The 22,819-nt window shown below is 39.5% G+C and overlaps 1 protein-coding gene across 1 annotated transcript in view; it reads right to left on the bottom strand.

Moving 5' to 3' along the window:
• The window catches only part of reep3b (receptor accessory protein 3b), a 62,119-nt gene extending 39,574 nt beyond the window's left edge, over nucleotides 1-22,545 (bottom strand). The window contains exon 1 of the mRNA XM_041815533.1: nucleotides 22,208-22,545. Coding sequence (XP_041671467.1) covers nucleotides 22,208-22,239 — 32 coding nt within the window. The 5' untranslated portion in view covers nucleotides 22,240-22,545. The remainder of the gene's footprint in view (nucleotides 1-22,207) is intronic.
• Between the last annotated feature and the right edge of the window lie 274 nt (nucleotides 22,546-22,819).

Raw genomic sequence — 22,819 nt, 5'->3', positions numbered from 1 at the left:
ATTTGGCCTACGGCAGATGGATCATATGGTCAAAGTGTGGAGAAGATGTGGAGGATGCTAAGCTGATTGAGCTCCCTCTCTGAAAAATCATTGGAGGCAATCTCAGTGAAAAGAGATATTGAGATGAGATTCCATATTTCCACTGAACTCTATCCTCCATGATGTCAACGCTCACCCCCCACAGAGCGGGGTTTATCAGAGACTACCTCCACAATTTGGGAGTGGAGAGGAATGGCCTGCCAGCAGTCCTGACCTCAACCTCATTAAACACTTGTGGGATCAGCTTGAGCATGCAGTTCGTGCCAGAGTGACCAATGCAACCACACTGGCCGACTTGAGAAAAATGCTGATTGAAGAATGGGATGCAACACTGGGTTCAGGGCTATGAGAACCTACAGCAGGCTAAAACATATATTCTTGTAAAATACTGGAAGTATAAAATGGGCTTTACATATTTTTCCCATTTACTTGGAGAATCATGACTAGAAAAATAAGTTTTATTCTGGATGTAATGAGAGTAAAGATTTTATACTTTAATATGATTTTTGTAGAAATCAAACTATGTTGATACCAAAAGTAGAAGCCCCTAGGCCAAATGTCTGAAATGGTTTTGTTTTGCTAAATTCTGAATATAAATCACCTTTATATTAAGCCATCTGTTTTGGTGGTCTCACATAGAGAAAAAATGTTCAGATTTTGTTTCTAGATGATGATTTCCATTGTTTCAGATAAGTCCAGAGTTAAGTCAACTATGTAAGTAGGCCTCTGTGTAGGATCTGGGGCTCAGCGGACCTGCAGTCATGCTAGGGTGTAAATTCAATACAGAAGCATAAATCAGGCTTTGCTGTGCTTCACTGACCGGCCAATTGGCCTGACCTTAAGACCACGAAGAATCTATGGAGTATTGTTAAGAGGAGAATGAGACAGAAAAGACAACACCTCAGCAGTGGCGCAGACTGAATGCCCTGATAATAAGAACACAATTAAATATTATTTTCCACAAGATCAAAATTATTTAGTCCAAATCCTTTTTGTTGTGGTTGTGTGATATTCTAATATTTCTAGAAAAAAACTGTTGAAATATTTCACTTGATGTGTGATGAATCTCAAATTTATCAAAGTTTAAATTTTGGGATTAATTCATAGGAGGTAAAAAAACTTTCTTCAAATTTTTGAGCGGCACCTTTAATGGAGTGAGAGTGAGCAACACAGTAAATACCACACAGCAGCACTCTGAAAACTTTCCCCCAAATATGTGTAATACGTGTTAGTTAGCCTCACAGAATACAGAAGGCTGTGAGGGATAAAGTTACTAAACAACTACCAGCTGCTGCTGACAAATTTAATTTAGCTGAGAAAGAAAAATTCAAAACAAAGAAGTAAGAAATTATACTCATTTCCTGTAAATCTCAAGTTGTCAAAAATAAAGACAAAACTTTTGCTTTTAGAGAACATCTACATCTCAAAACTCCTGCGCTATCAGCAACCTTTTTAGTTTTAGAGCCATTTTACTGTCTAATGATTACACGTTAGGAAAAAATGACAGCAGTTCTGAAAAGAGGCTTGCCTTGTTGGATTTATCCTGTTGCAACTTTCACCTCCATCATAGCAATGTCAACCTCCACAAGACCAAAAGAGGCATAATATATGAGAGCAGAAGAAAGAGGGGAATATAATTTTATCTCTAACAGTTACACTGCCAAACTAGAGCTGCTGAATTTAAACTGACCCAGTATTTAAACTGGCATTAGGACGAGTCACAGGGAGAGCAGAGAGGAGAAAAGACCTCCGGCTGCTTCTATGAAGAGCCCTGATCCACCAACATGACAGCATGCTAGGAGAGCAAAGCAGCACTGTGAAATGATGTGCAGCTTTGCACTGTTACTGCCAGCCAACGGTCATTTGATTATGGAAAAAAGACAAAAACAAAGCAGACCAAAGCATGCAGGTAATCCCTGGTTTGCTTTGCTAAACAGCTTTTCAGTATTCAGCGTGATCAAACCACCACAGATGTGAATAGAGGGCCAAACACTGAGAGTAGAGACTGAAAACGGAGTGAGTGCCTTCTGTACATTTTCTGCAGGAAATAGGGGTGTCATATACCAAAATTTAAACTTGTATTCAACGCTATTAAAAATCAAATGATGCCCATGGTTGTTTTGATAAGACTGCAACAATTCTGGCACACAGGTGTCTGATTGGCACTTGATTCTCAGCACCTGTGAGCACGGACCCTGCTACAGTGCTCAGTAGGTGTCTGCTCCAAGAGTCAGCATGCCATGTTTGACCTGGTTAGGGCCTGTGCAATAGGGCAACCTCAAGCTGGTGTTCTGCAAACCAAGTTGCAGCAATATTTTGAGGGAGCCCTTGTAGGGATGCGCGGTATATGCGGTAGACGGTATAAATGAGATAAGTTTGGCCTACGGTAGAGATTTGGACTCTAGCGACCAATTGCGATAACACTTGTTAATGACGTCATCGTATCTGCCTCAGTGTGAGTTAGCAGGAAAAACACATGTTATTTCCTCTCAAAGTCTGACGGCTGTACCGCAGCTAAGTCAGTGTGCTGTCTCTGTCAGCCTGCCTGGGGCTGTAACACAAGCTAAGTGCTGCTTTGGCTGGTCTCATCCAAAGCAGCTCTTCCTCTTACAACGGCATAAACAACCATTTACAAGTCTTTTTTAACTTATGACGTTCTTTTCTAAGTCCACAGTGAGTCAAAGATCCAGGCTGCGATGTTAAATGAGGTCAGAAAAGCTGCTGTAAACTAGCTGTATTCTCCGGTAGGCAGCCAAAGCTAAGCTAACTCAATGCTAAACACAATACTTCTGTCAAGCTCTTCAAAATAAAAGTCCGCAGCTGTTATTTTCCTGAAACGCTTTTATTGTGAATGCCTTCACTAGGAAACGTGTTCAAGTCATCAGCAGCTTAACACACCTCATCAGGTTAGAGATGAAATGTGAAACTTGGAGTGAAGTTAGACAGAAGTAAACCTAGAGAGACTTAAAAAAATAAAACATGTTTTCTGTGTTCCTATACTTGGAGATAAATTAAGTATGCCATCAAAGGCTTGTTTTAAGGGGAGAAGGGATTAATAACACTTGAATTTGGAGTAAAAAACATTATCTCTTTTATAATTTGTAACACTGTGATATAATACCGTTATCGTCAAAGGCAAGAAAAGTACTGTGATATGATTTTTACGCCATATCGCCCAGGCCTAAGCCCTTGTACCATCTCCAAACTGAAGGCCAAGTTCTGTATAACAGGGGATGTCACAGACAGGCCAAAAAGTGGGTGTCCAAAGAAGACAACACTCCAAGAAGGCCTCATAGGGCTGCCATGACAGCCCTTTACCATCAGAACCGTTTGTGCTGGTGTCAGCAACACATGCACTGGAACCTGAACATGTGGAGGAGCATTATGTTCAGCAAAGAGTCCAGATTCTGCATACAGCAGTTGGATCGTAGCGTCAAAGTGTGGAGAAGATGGAAAAACAAGACTTATCATCTTTGGAGGCAATCTCAATGTAGAGAGATATTGAGATGAGATTCTGCAACCAGTGGCAATCCCACATCTTCACAGTCTGGGACTGAACTCTATCCTCCAAGAGGACAATACTCACCCCCACAGAGCGGGGTTTATCAGGGATTAACTCCAGAATTTGGAATGGCCTGCCAGCAATCCTGACCTCAAACTCATTGAACACTTGTGGAATCAGCTTGGGCATGCTGTTGGTGCCAGAGTGACCAACACAACTACATTGGCCGACTGGCGGCCAATGCTGTTTGAAGAATGGGATGCCATCCCACAGCAGTGTGTGACCAGCATAAGGAGGAGGTGCCAGGCTGTTGTGGCTGTGAATGGTTGGTAAATTGCCATTATGTCTCGTTTCTTCAGACTTCTATCATCCAGTCCACCAACAACACCAAGAGTCAACAGCAGAAGAAGCTGTTTGGCATTGGCAGAGAAGGTTTGGCACATTTTTCAAGAGTGCAATCCGCATACTCAGCTCTGCTGCTCATCCCACAAATGCATGTTCCTTACAAATGTGGCACCATTTAAAAAGGAAATAAACAGGCTTTCTAACAGTATAAGATTTAATACAAAATCTTCCAAACACAAATTTCCGTAATTTTTATGCTAGGGTTATTAATCTTTCATGATCAGCAGGAAGACCTAATATGCTTCTGTATGCAAGTCATAAAGCAGCTGTGCAAATTTGCATGTTTATATGATAGAGACTAACAATGGTGGCTGATTCAGTCCAAAAAAGTGCAATGCATCTTGTAGTTAGGTTGGATCAAGACCTGTAGAGATGGACCTCAACAGATTGCAAAATAAAGTGGGCAGAGACTCATCTGTTTAAGCAGTCATGGTGACTGAACCAGAGTTTGACTGACAGCTTTCACAGCAGAAAAACTACATTTACTTTGCAATGGAACTTGAGTTAATTTTGACCCAATCAACACAAACATAAACATAAATTGCACAAACATATGCCATCTTTTGCAACAGCTGTTGGTCAAAAATATTATTGTGACTTTAAAATCTTTCTGAGACATAAAACAGACTTGATCAACACCAAAATAAACCTGTCGATTTGAACAGTCGGCTGCTGATCTCGCTCTGCCTCCATAATAGTGTATTAATTCAATGAAATGAACGAATGAAAAAAATCAACAAAGGAGGATGCAAATTGTGGGTAAAATTTAAAAGTTTAACTTTATTCTCAACATGACCACTTTATTCTGGGTATGCAAAATCAAGAATAAATATTTCTCTGTTCATTCTAGACCTCTCTTTAGCTACTATGATACCAAATCTTTACAAACGCAATGGGAGGTATGAAAAATAAGCAAGGTTTGCCTCTGAATTGACATTTTAGTGCTTATATAGAAATGTAGAATCCCTGAGTTTTAGCTGAATGGTAAAAGTGTGGAGGATTTTACAATAACAGCCTACAAACACACACACTGTGTATATTCCCTCTGAGCAGAGTGCCTTCAGCGGCTTACAGCCAACAAACACAGCCGTTTATGTTCCTGCTGTTGCTATGGAAACAGCTCGGCTGAAAAAGCTTTCCCCGTAACTTCAATGTAACTTCTACTCAATGTGCTTTATAAGTATAATACAGGTAGATAAGCCTGCTGAAGAAGTGGATCTAAAACAATGAAAGTTTGTGAATGAATCACTCCCCTCTTCATGCTGTGTGGTATGAGTTCATGTTTACAGTGGAGGAACTGGTTGCACAACCCAAACAAAACACAAAGGGGAGGGGGGGTTGTTGTTGCAGAAACATAAATATCAGGATCACCTCTCTTTGTTTATAACGTCTCTGTCTGTAGTGTAAGCTAATTGTAGAACAAATAGACAAAATTCCCTCTTCTCCAACACTATAATTTGAAGGCTGTGCGTTTGGTGAGCAGTCGATCTAATGAAGGCCGATGCTGAAGCTGTGATAATAGCAGGTATTTGTGTCTCAATTGCTCCTAATGAGCTTTGACTGCAGTGTGAGTGTACTCACAGACTGCCTGCACACATGGCTGGCCTCATGGTGTGAAGGGAACAAAGGTGGTAATAAACAAAGTGAACAACAGCAACAACATAAACAAGTACACATCTCCTACCAGGGCTGCCATCTCAGTGGATTTTTAAACTTAACACCAACACTGGTCAGAATTAATCACTGCTGCAATTAAGATATTGGTTGCACAAACTCTTTAATGGGTAATTCGTTTTCTTGCTTAACAAACAATGCATGCAAAGTCCTGCACACTGTCCAAGTTGCACAAATGTATCCGCCCTCTTTTATTCATGGTAGCTTTTGATTTATCATATATGACCTGTGGTTTCTTCTCAAACTTTTGGTACTATACAAAATGTATTTTTTCACTTGAGCACATCAGCACTGAGACTTGAATTGAAAAACAGCATATTTTGCTGACAGCCTGAAAAACCCTCTGTTGTCTTGTTTGCTGCTGCAGGACAGTCATCCTCCCTCATGAAAAACAGCTGTGGCAAAATCCCTAAAACAAAATCCTGTTAGTTTAAAACATTAATCCAATGTTGTAATCCATGTTAAATTTGGCAGGATGAAGCCAGTTAGCCAATTAAATGAGGTGTTTAAGGTCCAGTGTGTAAAATGACTAGTAAGTGAAGCTTTGACACAGCGGTGCATGCAGGCATCAGGCTGTACTTCAGGCTCATTCACTGTAACCACAGGTGTTCCTCAGAGGTCAATCCTGAGGCCACTTTTGTTCAAACTTAATATTAATGATATCAATCAAAACGTGTCCGATGCAAATTTTTACTATTATGCTGATGAAACTGTGATTCACAGCTAGGCCCACCACCCAAAAACAGACACTCTCCTAGGTACAGCTTGCTTTAAATACTGTCCAACTAAATTTTCCTGACCTTAAACACGGACAAAAGCCATGCTCTTGTTGGATGAGCTGCCCTAAATCTCCACTTCACAAGGTTCACAGATCACGCTTGTTCAGATATCTTGGTATTTTGATTGATGAATCTCTCTCTTTTATTCCCAACATTCAGCAACTAGTACAACTACTTCAGACTCAGATCTTGCCTTTCTTTTCTGAGTCTGGTTGCCATCACGTTTATGTAAGTGTTGGACTATGGTGATGATTTTTACATGCATGCTTCAGCTTACATACTCTAGACACTGTTTATAATGGAGCTCTGAGGTTCATCACTACTCTTAAAGCCCACACTCATCACTGTTTGTTGTATGCATGTGCAACATTGAACTACAGTTCCATGTTGGTACCTCAGTACTCATCTCTAATCATGATGTTTCCAAATTTACCTTCAAGAAAAAGAAATGTAGGTTTTGGTGAGAAAGTTGAATACAGTCTCTTGGAGGTATTTTTTTCCACAATATAAAATATTTGCATTAGCTGCATAATGCAACCAAGGATGTAAAAGCAATATTAAATGTCATCACATTCTTATCTAACCTGCATGGTTGATGTGTAAGTATCAGAGGATCATTGGTGGTGTCTTAAAAATAATAAAACCATGCATAGTAATCTGCAGGATGGGCTTGATGATCTGCATAGAGCAAAAACAAGGGTCAACCTTGAACACAGAGAGTAAAAGCATATTGTTGACTGAATAAGGATGACTTTTGTACTCATTTTAACAGGTTATGCTGCCACCTGTAGGAGGTCCCAGTACACTACAAAGCTAAGTAGACTGCCCAACTGTGAATCCACACAATAAATCATTATTAGTATTAGCTTAAAAAAAGGTGACCAAGGGCATTTGTAATTGTACGACATTTATGAAAAACTCATGGCATGAAAGAGTATTGACTAAAGAAAAATTTCAGTTACTAAATCTCCTCTCAGATTTGCAGCTGAGGGCTTAAATTCCCCTCATGTGACAGCTTTTTCCCAGAGACTGCTGTTACAGTGTTTCCCTCCTGTCACTGAACCCTCCTCTCCTGGTTGGGTGGTTTGCTCCTGTTTCACAATGGGGGAGGGGTTCTGGAAGGTTCCCCGGGGACAGCGAGACAATTAGGGACAGGAAAAACCAGCGACGGGAGAGGATGCGAGTCTGCAGAAACCACCTTACAGTGAGTTCATGTGCTGATCTCATTTCATTAGTGACTGAAACACCTTTAGGGAAAATAAAGCTTTACGAAATTTAAAAATTAAACACACGTGGAATGACTGCTAATGACAAGCAGAGGGAAAGTTCTGCAGGAACAAAAGTGATAAAACATTTATGGTTGCCAGTGTTTTGTAAACTGAGATAATATGCAAAATTTTTGCTTGCAGCTTTTGGTAGATAAAACAACAAAATACCAAATACTGGGTGCATAGGAGTTTTGTTAGCTCCTTGGTATTAAACTGGTGTTAAATACATTTGACTTTTACTAGTATAGTATTAAAGTGCATGTCACAATATTAGATTTTAAGTTTTTGCACAATTTTAGGAAAACATTCTATATTATTGATACATGTTTGTATGGCACCAGAAAAAAGCCATAGACATGCAGTATTTGGGTATTTTTTTGTTCTTCAAGACTAAAATGCAGAGCAAACTCCTGTTTAAACTGCACATATACAGATGAGGACAAAAATATTAGCCTGCCTATGAAAATGTCAGTTTTTCCCACGTATTTCCTCAGTGCTGTTAAACAGACAAACAAATTTTTAACACAGCCTTCCAAACATTCTAGCTTTACTTTGGACACTAACATCATTTGACTTTGCACACAGAAACAAAACTATTTTACGAAAAACAAAACAACCAGGGTCTAAATTATTAGCCCTCCTGATGCTAATAGTCAGTTGTGTCTCCGTGTTGCTGGATAACAGCCTAAAGTCATTTGTTGTCATTTTCAACAAGTCTCTGACTCGTCTCCTGAGGAATCCCAGTCCGTTCTTCTTTGGCCAATCTCTCAAGCTGTTCCAGATTTGATGGTCTTCTGGCATGGACCTTTGTCTTTAGTTCACCCCACAGATTTTCATTGGGCTTCAAGTCAGGGTTTTGTGCAGGCCACTCAATAATGCTCACTTTGGTCTTCTGTAGGTAGTTCTTCACCAGGAGTGACGAAAGTTTTGGGGCATGGTCGTGTTGGAAGACAAAGTGACAACCCAGACCCAGTTTTGTTGCTAACAGCTTGAGGTTTTCTTTCTAAATCTTTACATATCCTTCTTCATGATTCTTTCCACCTTACCAGATTTCCAGATGCACTGAAACATCCTCACAGCATAGTTCTCCTACTGCCATTCACTGTGGGGACGGTGTTCTTTGGGTTACACTCCCCTCCCTTCTTCCTCCAAACATAACCGACGTCTCTGTGACCAAAGAGCTCAAGTTTGGTCTCATCTGACCAAAGGACAAGCTTCCAGTATCAGAATCTTTCTCCTTGTTGTCCTTAGCAGACTTCAGTCTGGCTTGAAGGTGTCTCTTCTGCAGAAGTGGACTTTTCTTGGCCTGTGCAGGGCTTTAGTGATGGTCTTCTTCAGGACTACAATTCCTGACTTGGCTAAGTCCTCCACTAGAGCCTTGGTAGTTGTTCTCCAGACACGTCTTTCACTAGTTTTGTTTCCAGACTTTTTGCAGTCTTTCTCTTCTTTCCTCTGCTTGGCTTTTTCAGGACTGTGTGGCTCTCTTTAAATTTTTTGATAGTACTACTCATAATTTACCTTATGTCAGCTATTGTGCAAACAGATAATCAATTTAATCTGACAGGTTTTAATCTGCAGATTTTAACAAGGACTTTACACTGATTTTAACACCAGATTAACACTTTTGCATAGAAGGGACTCAAAACAATTCTAACAACTTCAAGGAGGACTGAGCAGCAGCAGAGGAAGAAGACGACTTATGGATAAGTTTCTTTGGTTCATTAATCTCAATGCTTATTTGCTGGCAATGTAGTGGGCCTTTGTAGCTCCACTACAGTTCTAACCAGATGGTCAGATCGGTTACTCATTGCATTTTTGGTGATATTTTTGATGAAATGGTCACTAACGATGGACAGCTGGTTGTGTTTGGCTGCTGATCACCAGGGGTATTACAAGTAATAATCTTGCATTGAATCCAGGTTTCTAAGCAGGACCTTTGTTTGGGCCTGCATGAGGATTTAAACTTAATCACGAGCATACCTCCTTGGCTAAGCAATTAGATCTAAATATTGTGCTTAATGGTGAGATTTCATTGCCATAGAGTTAAGCTTTCTTTAGCCTCAAGTCCAAACAATGGAGACTTAAACTATAGTAGGTGGTTGATGTTAGAGATGGAGGCCTAAAGTACTGGGAACAGTGGATGAAGTTACTGCAACACAAAAAAATATATATGATCAAGATTAAATCAGAGATACAAACATACATAGTCGAATGCCATTTAATTTTTATTTTTGCCTTTTTGTGGGGAAAAATAGCAACTATAAAACTAAATCCAGGTTACCTTCAGAGCTGTGAATTCTGGGTACTGTTGTACAGCTGATAAGAGAGCACTGCAGTTCCTAATCTCATCCTGCTACAGTAGCAGCACATGTCATAAAGGTATACTAATGATGAAAAGGGTCCAACTCTACTCAGTAACTTTACCACGTTCATCTGGCATCAACTTTAGCAACCATATCCTTGAGACTAATGCAGACATTTCTTAGTGCTTTTTTCTGGTCTTAAATGTACATTTACCTCATTCAGAGTAACTTTAGACCTGCAAAAAGCTTCAACAAAGCTCACACAAAATGATCTGAACGTCCACTGAAAGAATCTTGAAACAATTTAGAGAGAAACAGGGCCCCTTTTTCATACCAAAACCAGCATCTCTCCATTTCCCCTCTCTCCCTCCTCGCTCTCCTTCTTCCCGTTTCAACACCTTCCCCCCTCTGCCTGCATGCAGCTGAGAAAATAGCCCTGGTGCTTTTAGATGGGCCGTGGCTCTGGGCTCCAGGTCAATTTCTCTGGTTTCCTGACACCGTACACCACCAACAACCAGATGCAGGGAGGGGGGATGACAGGACGACAAGAGAAAAAGAGAGAACAAGAGCAATAAAAAACAAGAGACACAGAGAAGGAGGAGGAGGGAGAAAGAGAGCAGAGGGAAAAAATGATTTGAGCTTCCAACATCTGGTTTGAGCTTCAGGAATAAGAATTTGATTACATGACTTTTCCCCTAAAAACACAGAGGGGGGATTGTTGAGAGAACTGCTGCTCCAGCAAATGAGACTGGTTCAGGTCCAGGTCTGTTCATCCCCGCAGTATTTCCTCACTGGGAAACAAAAGACATACATCATTTACACCGGGCCCACAGCGCTCTCAATGTTCCCACGTTACTAAAAACTGACTTCACCAACTCAAAGCTCAGCCTTGTGGTTTTTAGATTTCTGCAGCCATAAATCTCATAAAAAGATTACACAAATGTCCCTGAAAAACTTCTGACAATAACTTTGTACTTCTGAAATAAATAGCTTTGGTCACAGAGCAAAGCAACAAAGCTGCAATGAAGTCAAACTAAAGAGAGACACAAACACATCATTTAAAGCCAGACTAACCCATCTAGATACTGTGGTTGGAGATTGATTAAGCCTTAAAACCCACAGCAGCCATGTGCACCTCAATCTTTTTGTGTCACAGTTTGCTGCATCAGATGACGTGTGCACTCGCCAAGTAGGCCCATTTCTGAACCAGAGCTCAGCAGAGCTAAGCCCAGGGGGGGGCTGGATTCACAATATCGTAATGTCACGCTGTAATATAGAGAACGACATATAAAAAGCATCCTACTGTGCCTTTCTGTGGCAGATTTGCTGTTGATTTGTTTCCTGTTTGGATGTATTGTTGATGAACTGAACTGTGCATGGTGTTTTAGTTTAAAATTGGCTGAGCAGAGGTTGACTGAAACTGGTTCTTCTGAGGTGATACTAGGGCTTTACAGTTTTCCTTTCTGCCGTCGTCTTACTTGCTGCTCTTCCTTTCAATGTCATCACATTGGTTGCAAGTCACAGCAAAAATGTGCAGTGTGTGACCGCCTACTCTGACATAGTGTAAAAACCATAAAATATTCAGTAATCTGACCTTGGACTAGGCGGTACTGTGGTAATACTACATACCAGGGTATTGAAAAAAAATCTGCAGCATTGCTTTAATTACTGTCATTAAGACAATGCTGTGTGGATATTACAATAAATTCCTCTAATGTGTTTTTCTACTAGCAGCACCACTCATTGTGCGTGAAGATGCTTTAATAGTGAAGACAGAACTCCTGTTGAGGCTAATTGTGTGAACGAAGAACATGTTTATACCGGTGCATTTATATATGGCCGCCATGGCCTGGCACAGCTCTGGTACCGCGCTCTGGTCCTCTCTGAAGTCAAACTGATAAACGTGAACTGTTGGTTGTAAAGTGATCCATGGCAACATGAGTTTAAAAACACTTTAATTCTTCTTTTTGGGTGTAGATCAGTGATGAGAAACAATATGGTTTTAAAAATATCCACAGGTGCTTTTTAAGCCTCTTGTATAAAATGAACTCGCCGACAGAGCTCCCCATCGAAGCACAATGCAGAAATATTATTGAAGTCCAATTTTTTATCTGTTTTAATCCAGCGTTAATTAATTAATTTTGGCAGCTGTTTTTCATTGTAGTCATAGTTTTAGTCTTTAAATGAAATGTATTTTAGTTTTAGTCACATTTTAGTTTTTGCTTTTTGGTTTTAGTCTAGTTTTACTCAACAAAAACTCTAAACATTTTAGTCTAGTTTTAGTCCATAAAAAGTCCTCACACTTTAGTCTTTACTTTTAGTCCAAGCATTTATTTTCTTGCCTTAATCAAGTACCAAATCACGGTAGTGTGTTCTATGCACCCTGTCAAACCTGTGGTCCCTGCTGTCTACAGCTGAGAGGCAGAATAGCTACAGATGCAGTTTTTTGACAGATTTACTCACAGTGGAGAAATATCATGGAATTTTTGAATGTTCAAAAAAACTACATTACATTTTAGTCTAGTTCTAGTCATCTTGACGAAAACTTAACTTAGTTTTTGTCAGTTTTAGTCATCAAAGATCTATGACAGTATTAAAACGTGAACACTGCCCAATCCTAGTCTAACCTTAGTTTAAGGTATTAGCATGGTGAGTGCTAGAGCAAAAATTATGTATTTTTGGGATAACAAGGGGACATATTAAATGTACTGAATTAATTTAATTCAAATTAAGAATAATGCTGCAAGCTCCTATCACAAGGGTTTTGAATGTATAAAGATGATTCAATTAATTATGCAAATACTAGTGTATTTATTCTTAATGACATATTGACACACTTTCCTCTAATTTTCAAATTTGCCAGCTGACCTTGAACACATCATAATATAACCATTAGTTGGCTCATTAAGTACGTTAATTAACATCTACCATGCCAATTTCAACACAGACTTCAGCACGGGATTACTTTTTTGACTGATGGGACCTACAAACCCCCAAAACCAGAGCACCAGTGTTATAAGAGAGAGATGCCAAGTCATGGGACGTTCATAAAAAGCTGGTGCATATTTTTTGTTGAAAGATGGAGGAGAATAGTTTCTTTATTTTTGCTCAGTTAACTTTAACAGGTGTTCAAATATGTTTTCAAAAACATATATGATTTTAGATCTGCTTAAAAACTTTCATTTCTAAGCTCTTTTGTCCTCTCAGAAATTGTTGGAAAGAGGCTGTTACACATGTGGACTGAATTGTTGGTACCCCTCTGTTAATGAAAGAAAAACCCACAATGGTCACAGAAATAACTTGACTCTGACAAAAGCGATAATAAATAAAAATTCAATGAAAATTAACCAGTGAAAATCAGACATTGCTTTTGAACTGTGGTTCAACAGAATTATTTTAAAAAACAAACTCCTGAAACAAGCCTGGACAAAAATGATGGTACCTTTAACTTAATATTTTGTTGCACAACCTTTTGAGGCAATCACTGCAATCAAACGACTTCTGTAACTTTCAGTGAGACTTCTGCACCTCTTAGCAGGTATTTTGGCCCACTCCTCATGAGCAAACTGCTCCAGTTGTCTCAGGTTTGAAGGGTACCTTCTCCAGACACCGTGTTTCAGCTCCTTCCACAGATGTACAATAGGATTTAGATCAGGGCTCATAGAAGGCCACTTCAGAATAGTCCAATGTTTTGCTCTTAGCCATTCTTGGGTGTTTTTAGCTGTGTGTTTTGGGTCATTATCCTGTTGCAAGACCCATGACCTGCGACTGAGACCAAGCTTTCTGACACTGGGCAGCACATTTCTCTCTAGAATATCTTGATAGTCTTGAGATTTCATTGTACCCTGCACAGATTCAAGACACCCTGTGCCAGATGCAGCAAAGCAGCCCCAGAACATAACAGAGCCACCTCCATGTTTCACAGTAGGGATGGTGTTCTTTTCTTGATATGCTTCATTCTTGCATCTGTGAACATAGAGCTGATGTGCCTTGCCAAAAAGTTCCAGTTTTGTCTCGTCTGTCCATAGGACATTCTCCCAGAAGCTTTGTGGCTTGTAACATGCAGTTTGGCAAATTCCAGTCTGGCTTTTTTATGATTTGTTTTCAACAGTGGTGTCCTCCTTGGTCGTCTCCCATGAAGTCCACTTTGGCTCAAACAACGACGGATGGCGCGATCTGACACTGATGTACCTTGACCTTGGAGTTCACCTTTAATGTCTTTGGAGGTTGTTCTGGGCTCTTTTGTTACCATTCGTATTATCCGTCTCTTCGATTTGTCATCAATTTTCCTCCTGCGGCCACGTCCAGGGAGGTTGGCTACAGTCCCGTGGATCTTAAATTTCTGAATATGTGCAACTGTAGTCACAGGAACATCATGCTGCTTGGAGATGGTCTTATAGCCTTTACCTTTAACATGCTTCTCTATAATTTCCTTTCTAATCTCCTGAGCCAACTCTCTCCTTCGCTTCCTCTGGTCCATGTTTAGTGTGGTACACACCATGTCACCAAACAGCACAGTGACTACTTGTCACCCTTTAAATAGGCCGACTGACTGATTACAAGATTGTAGACAGCTGGGATGCTAATTAGAGGACACACCTTGGTTGAACATGTCCCTATGGTCACATTATTTTCAATCTTTTCTTGGGGTACCATCATTTTTGTCCAGGCCTGTTTCAGGAGTTTGTTTTTTAAAATAATTCTGTTGAACCATAGTTCAAAAGCAATGTCTGATTTTCACTGGTTAATTTTCAATGAATTTTTATTTATTATTACTTTTGTGAGAGTCAAGTTATTTCTGTGACCATTGTGGGTTTTTCTTTCATTAACAGAGGGGTACCAACAATTCAGTCCACATGTGTAGATGCCCAAACCTCTGGTTGCAGTGGCATTCATCTTGTGTGTTGCTGTTTCTAATGCTTTAACTGATCTGACTGATGTGCTGTCAGTGACACACTGCTAAATAATGTCTGCACTACTTCTGTCTTGTCTATGTCCACAGTTGTCTTTCACCAGGAAACAAAGTGTTCTCAAACAGGAGACATTTTATCTAGGAATATTCAGGCTGTTGTTATCGTTTGCTTTGGTTGTGGTTATGGTCTGGGTTGCTCTCTTTGTTTTTCCATCAGTCTATAAACTTTGCTACACATGTATTCTTCGGTATATGCCTGTACCGTACCAAGAGGCCTATACCAAAACGATAGAGTACAATTATGCGTACCCTTACACTCCTAATGTTAACTGATTGGTAAGTTATATAACACGTCAATCTCAAGAATGTCCTATATTAACTCACCGAAAAGGAGCATGTCATGCTATCATGCTATCTATCATAGCTATATCATCAATAAATCAATGCTGCCCCGGTCACCACATCACCTATCCAACAGTTTTGCAAGGGTAGGCTAGTCACCCAACAAAACCTCACCATTCCTAGATAAAGCTTATGAGGATGTTTTCAGATATGAATTAATCAACACGTCATGAACCTCAGGCAGCGAAAGCACACCATACATCCCACTGATCCTGAAAGGCTTGTTCTTCACTCTGCTGACATAAGCAGACTGAAGTAGATAAACTGTAAACAACATTTTAACCCCATGCAACATAACAAGCACTGTTTCTCCAAACCTGCACAAGTTAGTGACATCCAGACCCAACTACAGAAAAACCTTTAAGTTTAACTTTTGAGTTTAATATTCTGAGATTTAGAGTCATCAACCCATCATCGACTGTGGAGGATCTCACGATCCTGTTCACCTCCAGTGCTTCTTTAAGAGCCGCTACATTTTTGGAAGAAGAACATTGTCTTCTATAATAACCACCACTATGTCCACATTCTTTGGAGCCGTTTCTGTGGCTGTTCAACTCTTCTGCAGAGAACTTTTAATTCTTTGTCAACACTAGGAGGGCGGCTCCAACACAGAGAAAGAGCTGGACAAATACCTTGGAACCATTCCTTGCAGGCTGACGCCTAAAATTAGCTGGTCATGAAGTGCTGAGTTGAAAACCAGCGTCTGGCTATTTCTACTGCTGCACGACACGCTTTAGAGAGCTGATGGAAGAGAGACGTGTGGAGGTAGAGAGGGGGCAGACGTAGAAAGACACTCATTTCACATGTAGGCTGGTTTTCGTGCTGCTTTTATTCTCGAGAGACAGTTAGCATAATACAGTGAATAGAATCTAATAACTCAGGGGTATCTGAGCTTTTTCAGACTTACTGATATAATACATTCAAACAAAAAGAAAGATCTTTAAACTTTACATAAGTGCATCTACCTCCACAGATGCCCCTCATGAAAATCTAATAATAAAACATCAAAACACAATGAAGAAAATCACCAAATGAAGCACTAATGGCCATGAGAGCATCATCTACAGTTACTGTATGTCCTGATACTTATTATCATTAGGTGTAATGCATAATATTTGCAATGTTTGTGTCTAACATCCTTACTATTCTGGGATGTTAGAAAACCTAAAAAAAAAGTCTGTCAGAAACTTGCTGATCCTGTTGTGGCTAGAAAACTTCCCAATATATAATCCATCCATTCAAGTCTGAAAGCCATGGATGAGTTTGTTAATGCTGCACAATTACTTCAAGTTTGGTCTGTGTTCATAAGGATATAAAATCTGCACGACTCATCAGGAAGAGGCTCTCTTAAATGAAGGCATTTTAATGCTTAAAGAGAGTGCCTTGGAGTTTTCTTCCTGTTTGTTATCAAGGCTCTCTGATTGGTTGGAATTTCTTACAGGAAAATTCTGGATGTAAAAGACTCACTGACTCATGTCTGGCTGTAGCAGACAACTACACGGACTGATGTTGGCTCTACTTGTCACTCTTTACATGTTTACATGTTAGCATTTATCACCTTTGGCAAATGATGCACTTTGCCTTAAAACGATACACTGATGGACTTAAGTCCATGGGTACGTCTTTCAAAACAATTTAGGAGATGCACGTCAATCCTCCTGAACCCTGACCTGCTTATCCCCCTAAACTGTTTCAAAGATCTGCCAGGACAGGCAACCTGTGGTCTTTAAAATGTTACACAATGATGAACTGAATGGGCCCATGCGTATTTAGCCAAAGATGTTGTCTCTTGAAGTTCATAATAGCTGGTTTAGTCCAAAAACTGGCAATTCTTCCTGCAGTGAAGGGGGATCAAGGCTAGTTCATGTTCTTACGACGAACAAACCTCATGGAGTCCAAAAAAGGAGAGGACCAAACCCCAGTTTCAACCAGTCTTGATAGGGTTGTTTGGTCTGTACCAGGGTTTGACTAACAGCTTTACATCAGCACAAACTAGGGATGCACAGTATCATCTGCATAATAATGGCATCAGCAGATATTAGCAACAAAAGTAAATTATTGCTATCAGCAGGTATAAAATCCTGCTGATATTTTAACTGGCATAATGGCTTTAAATCGCCCATATATAAAAATAGGTTTGTGGAGTTTTAGGCAGGATCAACAGACCAATGTCAGCTGAAGTCTTTTTGTGTTCATCTTCATTCCTTTACGTTTAAAGTGTGTTTGAAGGACTGAAGTTTTAGTTCTGAACTATATTTATTTAGCAGTATTAATACTGATCTATGTTCAGTAAGTTTTGGGCATGAAAGGTTCTAAGGATTCACCATGAAGCCCAATGTGCCACAGCCTGGGGCTGGAGTGGGGAGGAAGGGGGGGCCACAGTTAAGCTCGACACATGTCGACCAAGGTTATAATAGTTTTGGATTTTTCATTAGTTTTTATTTTTATTTCGTTTTCATTTTCTGTGTTCAATTTCAGTTTAATTTTAATTGGTTTTTACTGCTGCTTTGTTAGTTTAATGTTCAATTTACTAAAATGCTTCATTTTAGTTTCGTTTTTATTAGTTTCAGTTTTTCCGACTACTGAGTGAACATCATACATTTTTAAAAACACATTCAAACAGGCTACTCTTCACTTATCATTTTATTTATCAAAAAGATGTTTGAATACAACACCAGACATAAAACTACCATTGTGCAAAGTCTTAACCAATCAACTCAGGCCATTTTACACTCCCCAGACTTGGGAGTAGACTAAGGGTATACTGTCTCTGTTTTTGTTTTTCATTTTAGTTAGTTTTGTAAACACACACTTTAGTTTTAGTTAGTTAGTTTTAGCCTTTTCACCCCTAGCAATATGCCCGGAGACCACCAGCAGTTTTCTGGGCCCTTGGGACATCTGAAGTACAACCAAGGACTTGAAGCAACCCTTCTTCCCATCTGGACAGTAACCTAGGCCATACTTACTCGCCAACATCCACCCCTGATTCAACCCTAAAGGTACAGACTTTAATATTTTTTCCCATGCACCTGGTAATATGCAAGGACATCCAGAGCATGACCTGGGTTGTGTCAATCCTCCTTCACACCTGATAATGCCCTCCAGTGGGCTCCAGTTTTGGCCCAAGCATGCCTGAAAGTTTTGCACAATACTGTAAAGATAGTCCCCACTAGGGCTGCAGCAATCAGTAAAATCTATATAAATCAATAATTAAAAGTGTTGGCAACAATATTTGCATACTGGCAAAAATACACTATTGCAGGTCAAAAGCAAAAATGTATCGCACTAACTTGACAAACTCACTCAATTTTCCATTAAACAACCAAACATGATAGGTTTGAAAAGCAAATAATGATGAAGACACCAACTCGCTCATTAGGTCGTACCAGTCATTATCTGTTTATTTTCTGATTCATCTCTCAGGCTACTGCAACTCATATGTCACTGCTAGAGAATTTCAGATGTAAATTCAGTATTTTATCATGTTACTTTATCTGACACACTGAACTCGGGTTATAATTGGAATGAATATGGTGTTCAGGGGAGCTATCAGCCAGAGCTTATGGTTAGGAGAATCAGTGCCTGTATGAATGTGCCAAGAACATAGAATTTAGGTGTTAACGGAGTCTGTAAAAATATTCAACACATTCTGAGTCCACGTTTTAAAAGGACCCAATCTGTTTATTGTACTGGTCACTATTGCTGTTTACAAGCATTGGCTGCACAGCATCAAAACTACACCAGTATATTGATAATGTGTCAGTACCTACTCATAGCCAGTGTATTTATGGAAGTTTGCCTGCAATTTTAGAAGAAAATACTCAATAATGGGTGCACTGGACTTTGTGGACATTGTTGCTGTGTCTTTGAAATGGGTATTTGTTTTATTTTCACTACTATCATAATGAAGTATAAAACATGAATAGTTGGCTTCAGATAAAATTAGTTTAAGCACATGTTGATTTTGTCTCAATAAACATTATAACTTCATGCATGTAGGGGACTGGGTTCATCTGACATGGATGCCATAACACAAAACTTTATGCTGAATTTCAGTTCTTTAACTCTAAACAGCTCTAAACCTACAATTAAAATTCAAGTGTGACACTGAAGACTAAAAAGCAGACCAACACAAAGTGTACACTGCTTAAATACTGGACTGCATGTTGGAAACCAGCCATTGGCTGTGCTATCTGCTTCTTACAGGCCCCTCATTCCTCTAGGCTGTTTTTTATCTGTATTTTCACGTGCAATGCCAATGAACTCTTCAGCTTTAATGCAAAGGAGCATGCTTTCTATTACACAGTTATGCTCTTAAACAGTTAATACTGGAACAAGACGACCCTGCTTTGATGCTACAGTAGATATGAAGGACAGCATTAACTTAATCATCCTTTCCTGTCCTCTTAAAATTTATGTTTTTGAATGTAATTTAAATTTTGGACTCTCTAAATTAATTCCAACTGGTGCATATAAATCTCACGACTATTGTGTTAAATAATCCTGGTCTACTGTGAAGCTAATGTGGTCATGCTGTTGGAACTGATCAAAGTTATGATACTGTGAAGTACCTTCAAAGGTCCCAGGCAAGCGTGATTTCTTGTTTTTGAATACCATCCTTACTGCTTATTTTGTAGATTTATTTGTGAGGTATTTAAAGATTTAGTACTTTTTAATACAAAAAATAAAGTAGATCGTCCCATTTTAAAGCATACGCTGTCAAACCATATGAAACAGTGATTTCATGCATTTTTGACAGCCTATTAAATTCCACATTGCTTTGTGCGTGCACCTGCGATGAATTTTCCTGCTTCTTAGCATTCTGCTAAATGCAGCAATTAGCTGCTGAAGGAAGATTATACAAAGATAAGGAGAAGTTATGAAGAAGGAGCCTGAAATCTTCCTCCGGTCCTTCACTCAGACTCAGGTTATGAAAAGCAATGAATCATGTACAGGCGCCTGACAAGTCGGTTAGAAAAGAATGTGCTCATTATCCAACATCGGAGAAAAAGGAGAGGCGTGTGATATTTTCCACCACTCCCTTCTGTACTTTTCACTACATTCCTAACCTCCATTACCTCCAAGTTATGCAACAACCTCTCCTGAATGTACAGACAGCCAAAGAAAACATGAAGTATCAGAGAGATAGGAACACAATAAAAAAAAAACATGTTTTCCACATAAAATTGGACTTTTTTAAAGCAATCTGGTGTTCTAAACATGAATCCCTGACTTCTGCTTTATTCTAGAGGGATTTTAGTGACATATCAATGGAAGAGATACTGATCGACTAAACAAATCCATGGAAATCCACTTAGATTAATTTGAGGACATCTTTCTTCCTGTGACCTTACATTGTTATGGCTGCCAGGTTAAATTGAGCAGAGCTGGCAGTCTGGCTAAGAATATCTTCAAGATGACAGCTGAGCTTGACACTCCTTCACCCATGAACATGTCAAGGCTTGAACTGTTTCACCTTCCCGATACTTAACAAAGAGGTACATATTGAAAGGTTGACTCACTGGCAGTGTGCATGTGATTCATGAACAACATGTTAGCATTAGCAACGGAGTAGCAACAAAATAACAGCAATGGGAAGGCCCAACAACTTTATGTAACAGGGAAGAAATGGTACTGTGTTATTAGTGACCAATCTTTGTTGGAGATCTGAAGTAAATTATAAAAAACTATGATCATATGTTATCTAATTATGCTGCTGATATCTATTTGATAAAGTGAAGTCCTAAAGAACCATTACTGGGCAATTTGTTGTTTTAACTTGCACAGTCACCTGACATTTTTTCTTCACTTCTTAACTGCATGTTGAATTATTTTCTTATGCATAATGTTACCTAGTCATCTAGCTCTACTTTCACATTAATTTGATGCACAGTATGTGTGCTTTTTTGGTCTTGATCCCTTCATAAGCAAAGCTGTTTACATGTAAATACTTCTACTGTTATTGCTATTTTTAAGCATTCTGTATTTAAGTATTATTTGCAAACTTCTTCTCTCCTTTTTCTCTGTTACATATTGCTAATAATGCTTACCTTTTATTGTGAGCTATTGTAATCACCACATTTGCCCTAATGGGGTATAAATAAAGGTATATTCTATCTAAATTTTCACCAGCTGGTGAGCAGTTCCACCAACTTTTCCAAACCTTGCCATAACAATTGTGCAATGGAGCCAGTGTTCACACTGTACTTTTGATAACACTGATCATAAAAATGATGGCTATTTCATCATTTTTTAAGACACTGAAGTACAATACTGTTGAAACCCTCTTAAAACAGAAATGTTGGAGGAGCCTCTTAACTATTTTAGATCATTCAAAATGTTTCAAAATGTCAAATGTATGCTGTCTAGGACCTCTTTAAGGTTGGCATAGTATCAAACAAGTTCTGGTTTTGTTCCACTTTTATTAGATTCATTGTAAAGCTTATGATTCTGGTACTGTTAAATGTTTTGTTATTTCTCTTCAAAATATCAACTTGTTTTACAAACAGGGCTTGACATATTCCACTATCAACCATGGTAAAGTAATTTACAGCTACATGGCAACACACACATAGCGGTATTTTTTACCTGTAAGGTAAAAACAAAAGCAAAGTCAGGTCTAAGTCAAATCCACATGGGCCAAATGCCAAATGTCACACAGGCACTTTTACTAACAGCCAGCTACATAATTTCAACATTTACATGAATATAAGCACCTATTTGTTTATATCGTGTATCCCCATTTAGCTAAACAACAGAAAAATATGACTTTTGACCCATTTAGCCCAGCCCCAAACAAGCCAAACGACGATAACCAGTTAGCCACACATGCTAACAAAGCTCATCCCATCAGCCACGCTAATTATCTCCATGAGGTTAAAAACTTAGCCTTCTCTCTCTCGCTCACTTGTCTTTGTACTTACACAACGCTTCTTGAGATTATCCAGGACACCATGTTTTCTTTGTTTGATGTGTAGGTCTGTGTCAGAAGTGGACGACAGCCCCGGTGATAGCGTTAGTGGTTAGCCGAGCCGTTGTAAACTTCTTCAGCTAAAAACTTCGATGAGCGGATTCGGGTGGCGGTAGTTATCTCGCTTTACCTCCGCCGAACATTTCCAAAAAGCGCCCAACCTCACTGTTTGGTCTTAGAAAGCATGTCCTCCCACTTTTAATCCAGGTGTTTTGTTGCAGTCTCTTGTGTTCCCTTCAGGTTGTTTCCTCTTTCCTTCTGTACTTCACCCACCAGTTCCTCCTGGCACCAAAACGCTGCTCGAATAGCTGTTGACGTCAGACAGGAAAAGAACAGCCTCCTGAAGCCTCCTATTGGTCACGTCAGTATGTTTACAACGAACACGCATTCTCATTGGTCAGTCATCAGTGCCCATGTGACCAGTGGGTTTGATGGAAGCGGTGATATTTCAAACTCAGCAGCTACTTTGTGATTGGTCAGAGGTCTCCTCGTGGCGGGTTCTGACCAATGGGAAAAAAATAAAGAAAGTAGTAATGCGATGAGGGGATTTAAAGCGCTGTTGTCG

This window comes from Cheilinus undulatus, linkage group 20 (assembly GCF_018320785.1).
Source record: "Cheilinus undulatus linkage group 20, ASM1832078v1, whole genome shotgun sequence".
Classification (NCBI taxonomy): domain Eukaryota; kingdom Metazoa; phylum Chordata; class Actinopteri; order Labriformes; family Labridae; genus Cheilinus; species Cheilinus undulatus.
This window is presented reverse-complemented; position numbering and strand designations above follow the sequence as displayed.